The sequence below is a fragment of the Oncorhynchus mykiss genome, chromosome 17, assembly GCF_013265735.2.
Source record: "Oncorhynchus mykiss isolate Arlee chromosome 17, USDA_OmykA_1.1, whole genome shotgun sequence".
In the NCBI taxonomy this organism is placed as follows: Eukaryota; Metazoa; Chordata; class Actinopteri; order Salmoniformes; family Salmonidae; genus Oncorhynchus; species Oncorhynchus mykiss.
This window is the reverse complement of record NC_048581.1, coordinates 1,631,728-1,641,727: the sequence shown is the minus strand read 5'-3', so window position 1 is coordinate 1,641,727 and position 10,000 is coordinate 1,631,728. Positions and strand designations below refer to the sequence as shown.

Genomic DNA, 10,000 nt, shown 5'->3' with positions numbered 1-10,000 from the left:
TGTATTGTGGAGGCTAGCTACATGGTGATGCTGGATTGTGGAGGCTAGCTACATGGTGATGCTGTATTGTGGAGGCTAGCTACTTGGTGATGCTGTATTGTAGAGGCTAGCTACATGGGGGTGTTGTACTGTAGAGGCTAGCTACACGGTGATGCTGTATTGTAGAGGCTCGCTACACGGTGATGCTGTATTGTAGAGGCTAGCTACACGGTGATGCTGTATTGTAGAGGCTAGCTACATGGTGATGCTGTATTGTAGAGGCTAGCTACACAGTGATGCTGTATTGTAGAATCTAGCTACATGGTGATGCTGTATTGTAGAGGCTAGCTACACGGTGATGCTGTATTGTAGAGGCTAGCTACATGGGGATGTTGTACTGTAGAGGCTAGCTACACGGTGATGCTGTATTGTGGAGGCTAGCTACATGGGGATGTTCTACTGTGTATAGTCAGCTGTCTCAGGATGGTGTGGGCATGTCTTCCCTGGATTCTTGTCATTGTGTGTGTGTGTGTGTGTGTGTGTGTGCGTGCGTGTGCGTGCGTGTGTATGAGAGAGAGAGAGAGTGTGTTTCTTTTCTGATGAGAAGACTGTGTTTTTTTTACATACTCTTGAAGAGGTTTCAGCCGTTTTTTGGGGGCGATGGCCCCACTATTGGGGCACCAGGACAGAGAAGAGCTGTGTCTGGGCTGAGTGGGAGTTGCCCTCCAGTAGGCATGGCAGGACCAAGAGACCAGAGGTGGTAGAACGGAGTGCTCTGGTTGGGGTGTAGGGGTTGAGCATAGAACTGGAGGTAGGGCATCCGTACCAGTGGAGGCTGCTGAGGGGAGGAGGGCTCATAATAATGGCTGGAATGGAGCAGATGGAATGGAATCAAACACACGGGAACCATGGAAACCATGTGATTGATGTATTTGATACCGTTCTACTGATTCCGCTCCAGCCATTACCACGAGCCAGTCCTCCCCAATTAAGGTGCCACCAACTTCCTGTGATCTGTAGTGTTGCAATAGTTTAGTATGAATCCTGGTCAGAAGGAGTACTCTAGCATCCTGGTTAAAGTAGTACTCTAACATCCTGGTCAAAAGGAGTACTCTAGCATCCTGGTCAAAAGGAGTACTCTAGCATCCTGGTCAGAAGGAGTACTCTAGCATCCTGGTCAAAAGGAGTACTCTAGCATCCTGGTAAAAAAGCATCCTGGTCAAAAGGAGTACTCTAGCATCCTGGTCAGAAGGAGTACTCTAGCATCCTGGTAAAAAAGCATCCTGGTCAAAAGGAGTACTCTAGCATCCTGGTAAAAAAGCATCCTGGTCAAAAGGAGTACTCTAGCATCCTGGTCAGAAGGAGTACTCTAGCATCCTGGTTAAAGGAGTACTCTAGCATCCTGGTTAAAGGAGTACTCTAGCATCCTGGTCAAAAGGAGTACTCTAGCATCCTGGTCAAAAGCATCCTGGTCAAAAGGAGTACTCTAGCATCCTGGTCAAAATGAGTACTCTAGCATCCTGGTCAGAAGGAGTACTCTAGCATCCTGGTCAGAAGGAGTACTCTAGCATCCTGGTCAAAAGGAGTACTCTAGCATCCTGGTCAAAAGGAGTACTCTATCTTCCTGGTCAAAAGGAGTACTCTATCTTCCTGGTCAAAAGGAGTACTCTAGCATCCTGGTCAAAATGAGTACTCTAGCATCCTGGTCAAAAGGAGTACTCTATCTTCCTGGTCAAAATGAGTACTCTATCTTCCTGGTCAAAAGGAGTACTCTATCTTCCTGGTCAAAAGGAGTGCTCTAGCATCCTGGTCAAAATGAGTTCTCTAGCATCCTGGTCAAAAGGAGTACTCTATCTTCCTGGTCAAAAGGAGTACTCTATCTTCCTGGTCAAAAGGAGTACTCTAGCATCCTGGTCAAAAGCATCCTGGTCAAAAGGAGTACTCTAGCATCCTGGTCAGAAGGAGTTCTCTAGCATCCTGGTCAGAAGGAGTTCTCTAGCATCCTGGTCAGAAGGAGTACTCTAGCATCCTGGTCAAAAGGAGTACTCTAGCATCCTGGTCAAAAGCATCCTGGTCAAAAGGAGTACTCTAGCATCCTGGTCAGAAGGAGTTCTCTAGCATCCTGGTCAGAAGGAGTACTCTAGCATCCTGGTCAGAAGGAGTACTCTAGCATCCTGGTCAAAAGCATCCTGGTCAAAAGGAGTACTCTAGCATCCTGGTCAGAAGGAGTTCTCTAGCATCCTGGTCAGAAGGAGTGCTCTAGCATCCTGGTCAAAAGGAGTACTCTAGCATCCTGGTCAGAAGGAGTTCTCTAGCATCCTGGTCAGAAGGAGTACTCTAGCATCCTGGTCAAAAGGAGTACTCTAGCATCCTGGTCAAAAGGAGTGCTCTATCTTCCTGGTCAAAAGGAGTACTCTATCTTCCTGGTCTAAAGGAGTACTCTAGCATCCTGGTCAAAAGGAGTGCTCTAGCATCCTGGTCAAAAGGAGTACTCTATCTTCCTGGTCTAAAGGAGTACTCTATCTTCCTGGTCTAAAGGAGTTCTCTAGCATCCTGGTCAAAATGAGTTCTCTAGCATCCTGGTCAGAAGGAGTACTCTAGCATCCTGGTCAAAAGGAGTTCTCTAGCATCCTGGTCAAAAGGAGCACTCTAGCATCCTGGTCAAAAAGGAGTACTCTAGCATCCTGGTTAAAAGGAGTACTCTAACATTCTGGTCAAAAGCATCCTGGTTAAAAGGAGTACTCTAGCATCCTGGTCAAAAGGAGTACTCTAACATTCTGGTCAAAAGCATCCTGGTTAAAAGGAGTACTCTAGCATCCTGGTCATAAAGCGTGCACTATATAGGGGATAAGGTGTCATTTGGGATTCAGACTGTGTTTTTAATATTGATGTTTTTACCAATGTCATGCTCTGCTCTCTGTCTACAGTGTTCCTCTTTGTCCAGGACACTGACCTGTTGTCTGATACAACCGGCCAATCAAAACCAGGGTTACAGTGGCAGTCATGTCAGGGATGCATCGTTCAACCAATCAGAGCTAGGATTCTACACATTTTGGTGTTCCGTTGCACAGATGAACCAATCACACGCAGGTGTCTCACTCTGCATCCCACAGAACCTACGGAACCCGAATCCAACGAACCAATCAGATACAGGATTGCTGGTCCCAGAACAAATCCGGAGGATGGCGAGGGTTCATCGCTGTTTCCAAGCAACCAATCGGACTGCAGATTACTAACCTCACTACCTCACTGGATTACACATTGGGGGATTTTAGAGGAACCAGGATTCCAGCCAATCAGAGCTTGTGGAGGACTGAGACATTGGCGTGTGGTGATTGGCTGCTGAGTCCGATGGGGGCGTGACCCGTGGTTGTGGCCCGGTCTGACCCTGGCTGGTCTGACCCCTAACCTCTAACCCCTGACCTGTAACCCCAGACCCCTCTGGTCCTGGCTCTCCAGCTGCTGTGCTGTTTGGGTTCTGGTCCCGTCCGCACCGGGGGAGGGGCCAAAAAGAACAATCAGCCAATCACTATGAAGAAGAGTCGCAGCGTGCAGCGTCTGTCGCTGGCCGGAGAAGAGGAGGTAACATACACACACACACATACACACACACACACACACACACACACAGACGTTTGTAGGGTAAACACACAGCGTGGAGATCTATTGACTGGACTGTCCCTGGACTACAGTCTCAGGAGTTTATCTTCTTAATGGATGGATTCCCTTCCATCCACTGACCTCAAGGCTGCCGTCTGTGGTAGTAGACTGTGTGTGTGTGTGTGTGTGTGTGTGTGTGTGTGTGTGTGTGTGTGTGTGTGTGTGTGTGTGTGTGTGTGTGTGTGTGTGTGTGTGTGTGTGTGTGCGTGTGTGTTCTGTGCAGCCTCTACAATAACAACAGTGAAGCATCTCTTTACATCTGGAGCTTTGGACAACTAGAGACTGAGGCATGGAACATGGAACACTGTTGCCTAGCAACTAGCAGCCTGCCTTCCATTCCCCCTGTGTTCTGTTGCTACGCTGCTGCAGTGCAGATCACACTCTCTCTGTAGAGGGCTTATACACAACACACACACACACACACACACACACACACAGATATGGGGTGCCATAGACCAGCATGCATCCTCTCTAAATCTCAATTTAGTGAGCTCACATAATAATATTACCCTCTATGCTTCCTGTCATTCACATAACATTCCATTCTATGCTTCCTGTCATTCACATAACATTCCATTCTATGCTTCCTGTCATTCACATAACATTCCATTCTATGCTTCCTGTCATTCACATAACCTTCCATTCTGTTTCCTGTCATTCACATAACATTCCATTCTATGTTTCCTGTCATTCACATAACATTCCATTCTATGCTTCCTGTCATTCACATAACCTTCCATTCTGTTTCCTGTCATTCACATAACATTCCATTCTATGCTTCCTGTCATTCACATAACCTTCCATTATGTTTCCTGTCATTCACATAACATTCCATTCTATGCTTCCTGTCATTCAGTAACAATACCCTCCATGCTTCCTGTCATTCAGTAACATTACCCTCTATGCTTCCTGTCATTCACATAACATTCCATTCTATGTTTCCTGTCATTCACATAACATTCCATTCTATGCTTCCTGTCATTCAGTAACAATACCCTCTATGCTTCCTGTCATTCAGTAACATTACCCTCCATGCTTCCTGTCATTCACATAACATTCCATTCTATAATTCCTGTCATTCAGTAACATTACCCTCCATGCTTCCTGTCATTCACATAACATTCCATTCTATGCTTCCTGTCATTCAGTAACAATACCCTCTATGCTGTCATTCAGTGACATTACCCTCTATGCTTCCTGTCATTCAGTAACATTACCCTCGATGCTTCCTGTCATTAACATAACATTACATTCTACACTTCCTGTCATTCAGTAACAATACCGTCTATGCTTCCTGTCATTCAGTAACATTACCCTCCATGCTTCCTGTCATTCACATAACATTCCATTCTATGTTTCCTGTCATTCACATAACATTCCATTCTATGCTTCCTGTCATTCGGTAACATTACCCTCGATAGTTCCTGCCATTCAGTAACATTAACCTCGATGCTTCCTGTCATTCAGTAGATTACCCTCGATGCTTCCTGTTATTCAGTAGATTACCCTCCATGCTTCCTGTCATTCAGTAGATTACCCTCTTTGCTTCCTGTCCGTCAGTAAATTGACTTCTAGATGTGTGCCACCCAAATATGGTAAAAAACGGTGAAAAATATATCATATCTCATCCTCTTTCTCTTTCCCGCTCTCTCTCTCTTTCTTTCTTTCCCCAGGATAATGACACTGATTCGTCAGGCTGTGCTGAGAAGGCGGAGTCAGGGCTCTACAGCAACTCCTATACGTCAGGAGCCACTCTGGGGGCGGAGCTACGCATGGGGAGGAGCAGGAGGCTGGCCTCCAGTTTGCAGGTAAAAACAGTAGAAAGAGTATGAATGTTTTTATAGCAGAAACGTTCTCTGGATTTTCATCAGCAGTGCGATACACAACAGTTACTTGTGATCAAACCTGAGAGATTTCTTGCACAAAGATATTTATTTAAAGTGTTTTGGAGACGTGGCACAGTAGTGGTGTGAACGTTTTGGTGCAGACAAACTTATATTAGTTGTATCACAACCACTGTGTCAAATGTGAGTGTATCGTAGAGAGAGTTTTGTTATTGTGGTTCCTGTCAGGCTATTATAGCAAAAGAGACTTACCCTGGTTTAATAAACTCTATCCTATTGGTTACCTGGTTAATCAATCAATCCTATCGTCCCATTCAGGTTCCGTGTTGGCTCCGCCCCCGAGACAGGACACGCTCACCGGAGATCCTGAGCAACATGCCACGCCCCACGTCCCTGCCCCTCTGCATCCCACCACGCATCGCCATCACACCTGCAGACACAGACAGGTAACACACACACACACACACACACACACACACACACACAACCCAGATATACAACTATACTTCCATGTAGTGTTGTCGACCTGAGTAGCATTGTAAACCATTCTCTCTCTCTCCCCCCCCCTCCCCCCACATGTCTTCAGAATATATCATTATCACAGTCAAATCGTATTTTATTTTAAAAAGGTGTGAATTGTTCTCCATCCAACCCAAATTCAGAATATACCTTCTTCATAGTCATGGTGTGCTTTCTTCAATAGCTATTGAGGAGAGAAACCCCAAATATCCACTATCAATCAAATGTATTTATATAGCCCTTCGTACATCAGCTGATATCTCAAAGTGCTGTACAGAAACCCAGCCTAAAACCCCAAACAGCAAGCAATGCAGGTGTAGCAGCACGGTGGCTAGGAAAAACTCCCTAGAAAGGCCAAAACCTAGGAAGAAACCTAGAGAGGAACCAGGCTCTGAGGGGTGGCCAGTCCTCTTCTGGCTGTGCCGGGTGGAGATTATAACAGTACATGGCCAAGACGTTCAAACGTTCATAGATGACCAGCAGGGTCAAGGTGGACCAGGTAGACTGGGGACAGCAAGGAGTCATCAGGCCAGGTAGTCCTGAGGCATGGTCCTAGGGCTCAGGTCCTCTGACAGAGAGGCATTGAGCATGTTTGGGATGCTCTGGATTGACGTGTACAGCTTCTAGTTTCCAGGTGGAGAATGGTTAACCCCCCCTTCAGTAGTTTCTAGGTGGAGAATGGTTCACCCTCTCCCCCTCTCTTCAGTAGTTTCTAGGTGGAGAATGGTTCACCCTCTCCCCCTATCTTCAGTAGTTTCTAGGTGGAGAATGGTTCACCCTCTCCCCCTCTCTTCAGTAGTTTCCAGGTGGCGAATGGTTTGTCATAATATAATAATCATAGTGTCTGTCTGTCTCTTCCCCAACCTCTCAGTGAGCTGGAGAACGGGGTGTCTCCGGGCCATACCCCTCTTGGCTCCCAGAGTCCCAGCCTGACCCTGCACCCTTCCTTCCCCCAGGGGGGTCGACGAGAGTCCTTCCTCTACCGGTCAGACTCTGACTACGACATGTCCCCCAAAAACTCAGTCTCACGCAATTCTATCGCCAGCGAAGGGTGAGAAGGGGGAGGGAGAGTGTCAGTGTGTGTCTGAGTCAAACCATTGGCTAATTTGCATTATCATGACTACATATCCTAATATACTCTGTCTCGCTCTTTCTCTGTTTCTAACACTCTCTCTCTCTCTCTCTCGCTCTCTCTGTTTCTAACACTCTCTCTTTCTCACTTTCTTGCTCTCTCTTTCTCAAATTCTCTCTCTCTCTCTCTCTCTCTCTCTCTCCCTCTCTCTCTCTCTCTCTCCCTCTCTCTCTCTCTCTGTCTCTCTCTCTCTCTTCCTTTCTCTCTCTCTCCCTTTTAGGCATGCAGGAGAAGACTTCATTGTTACCCCCTTTGCTCAGGTGTTAGCCAGCCTGCGCTCGGTACGGAGCAACTTCACCCTCCTCGCCAACATCTCCATGCCAACCGTCAAGTCAGTGCCCACCTGTCAATCAAAACATCTAACAGCTGGTCTGCATCCCAATGCTATATAGTCCACTACTTTGGACCATAGGCCTGCTATATAGTGATCTACTTTAGACCAGGGCCCCATAGGCCTGCTATATAGTGATCTACTTTAGACCAGGACCCCATAGGCCTGCTATATAGTGATCTACTTTAGACCAGGACCCCATAGGCCTGCTATATAGTGATCTACTTTAGACCAGGACCCCATATGCCTGCTATATAGTGATCTACTTTAGACCAGGACCCCATAGGCCTGCTATATAGTGATCTACTTTAGACCAGGACCCCATAGGCCTGCTATATAGTGATCTACTTTAGACCAGGACCCCATAGGCCTGCTATATAGTGATCTACTTTAGACCAGGGCCCCATAGGGCTTCCATTTGGTTATTGAGAGTTTCCTACCTCATTTACCCAGGTAGCAAGCCAATTAAAATGTGTGTTTAGCGTGTAACTGGTTTGTAACTGATGACTGATGTGACATGTATCTCGTGGATGTAATTGGCTGTCTGTCTACCTCGACTAGCCAATAACAGTAATGATAGTTATGGGTCACATTTACTCACCACTTATCAATGGGCCTGTCAATGGGCCTTTCAATGGGCCCTTCAATGGGCCTGTCAATGGGCCTGTCAATGGGCCTGTCAATGGGCCTTTCAATGTGCCCTTCAATGGGCCTGTCAATGGGCCCTTCAATGGGCCTTCAATGGGCCTTCAATGGGCCCTTCAATGGGCCTTTCAATGGGCCTTTCAATGGGCCTGTCAATGGGCCTTTCAATGTGCCCTTCAATGGGCCTGTCAATGGGCCCTTCAATGGGCCCTTCAATGGGCCTGTCAATGGGCCTTTCAATGGGCCTGTCAATGGGCCCTTCAATGGTCCCTTCAATGGGCCTTTCAATGGGCTTTTCAATGGGCCCTTCAATGGCCCTTCAATGGGCCTTTCAATGGGCCTGTCAATGGGCCTTTCAATGGGCCCTTCAATGGGCCTTCAATGGGTCTTTCAATGGGCCTTTCAATGGGCCTGTCAATGGGCCTGTCAATGGGCCTTCAATGGGCCTTCAATGGGCCTGTCAATGGGCCTTCAATGGGCCTTGTATAACACCAATGTTTAATACTGCCCCCCCCCCCCCCCCCCCTCTCCCGCCTCCCTCAGTCTGAATTTCACTCCCAGACAATGTCAAGCTATTGTAACCCAGTGAGTTCTAACTGGTTGTTGTAATTCCCTGTCTTGTCCACAGGAGGTCTCCACTGGGCGGTGTAGCGCCCCACAACCCCAGAGCAGCTCTATCAGATCAACAGTATGAGCAGCTGGCTACAGACACTCTGGAGGAGCTGGACTGGTGTCTGGACCAGCTAGAGACCATCCAGACTCACCGCTCTGTCAGCGATATGGCCTCCAACAAGGTACTACCGTGATATAAACACAACCATGATGTAACCACAACACAACCATGATATAACCACAACACAACCATGATATAACCACAACACAACCATGATATAACCACAACACAACCATGATATAACCACAACACAACCATGATATAACCACAACACAACCATGATATAACTACAACACAACCATGATATAACCACAACACAACCATGATATAACCACAACACAACCATGATATAACTACTACACAACATTATAATCTCACCACAGCTTCAACACTTATGAGCAGTGAACTGACTAACCCTACAGTAAAACATCCTCAAACTGCTCCCCCCTTTTCTCTCCCCCCCTCCCTCCCTCCCTCCCTCCCTCCCTCCCTCCCTCCCTCCCCCTTTTCTCCCTCGCTCCCTCCCTCCCTCCCTCTCTCAGTTTAAGAGGATGTTAAACAGGGAGCTGTCTCACCTATCAGAGATGAGTCGTTCGGGTAACCAGGTGTCTGAGTACATCTCCAGCACGTTCATGGGTGAGTACACCTACCTGGATATGCCTGTAGTTACCTGTACGTACCTGAAGTAACCTGTCTGTTCATACCTGTCTGTCTGTTCATACCTGTCTGTCTGTTAATACCTGTCTGTCTGTATGTTCATACCTGTCTGTTCATACTTGTCTGTCTGTTCATACCTGTCTGTGTATTTACCTGTCTGTCTGTTCATACCTGTCTGTCTGTTCATACCTGTCTGTCTGTTCATACCTGTCTGTCTGTTCATACCTGTCTATCTGTTCATAACTGTCTGTCTGTTCATACCTGTCTATATTCTACATCACTATACCTGTCTACCTGTACTTGGCCGCCCGTACATTTCTGTGTCCTGGGTTTTATCAGTCTGCCTGCGCTAGTTTGTGTGTATAACATGTGTGTCTCTAACCCCTAGACCAGCCCAACGAGGTGGAGCTGGTGTTCCCTAATCTAAAGGAGAAGTCTGTGTGTGTCTCTATCCCCTAGACCAGCCCAACGAGGTAGAGCTGTCGTCCCCTAATCTAAAGGAGAAGTCTATGTGTGTCTCTAACCCCTAGACAAGCCCAACGAGGTGGAGCTGTCGTCCC

The 10,000-nt window shown here is 47.1% G+C and overlaps 1 protein-coding gene across 1 annotated transcript in view; it reads left to right on the top strand.

Annotated features, from left to right (window-relative positions):
* LOC110515556 (cAMP-specific 3',5'-cyclic phosphodiesterase 4C-like) overlaps nucleotides 1-10,000 on the top strand; it is a 27,231-nt gene that overhangs the window by 511 nt on the left and 16,720 nt on the right. The window contains exons 2-8 of the mRNA XM_036948268.1: nucleotides 2,907-3,561; nucleotides 5,313-5,447; nucleotides 5,802-5,929; nucleotides 6,874-7,053; nucleotides 7,355-7,465; nucleotides 8,739-8,904; nucleotides 9,326-9,419. Of these exons, the coding sequence (XP_036804163.1) occupies nucleotides 3,511-3,561; nucleotides 5,313-5,447; nucleotides 5,802-5,929; nucleotides 6,874-7,053; nucleotides 7,355-7,465; nucleotides 8,739-8,904; nucleotides 9,326-9,419 (865 nt within the window). The 5' untranslated portion in view covers nucleotides 2,907-3,510. The remainder of the gene's footprint in view (nucleotides 1-2,906; nucleotides 3,562-5,312; nucleotides 5,448-5,801; nucleotides 5,930-6,873; nucleotides 7,054-7,354; nucleotides 7,466-8,738; nucleotides 8,905-9,325; nucleotides 9,420-10,000) is intronic.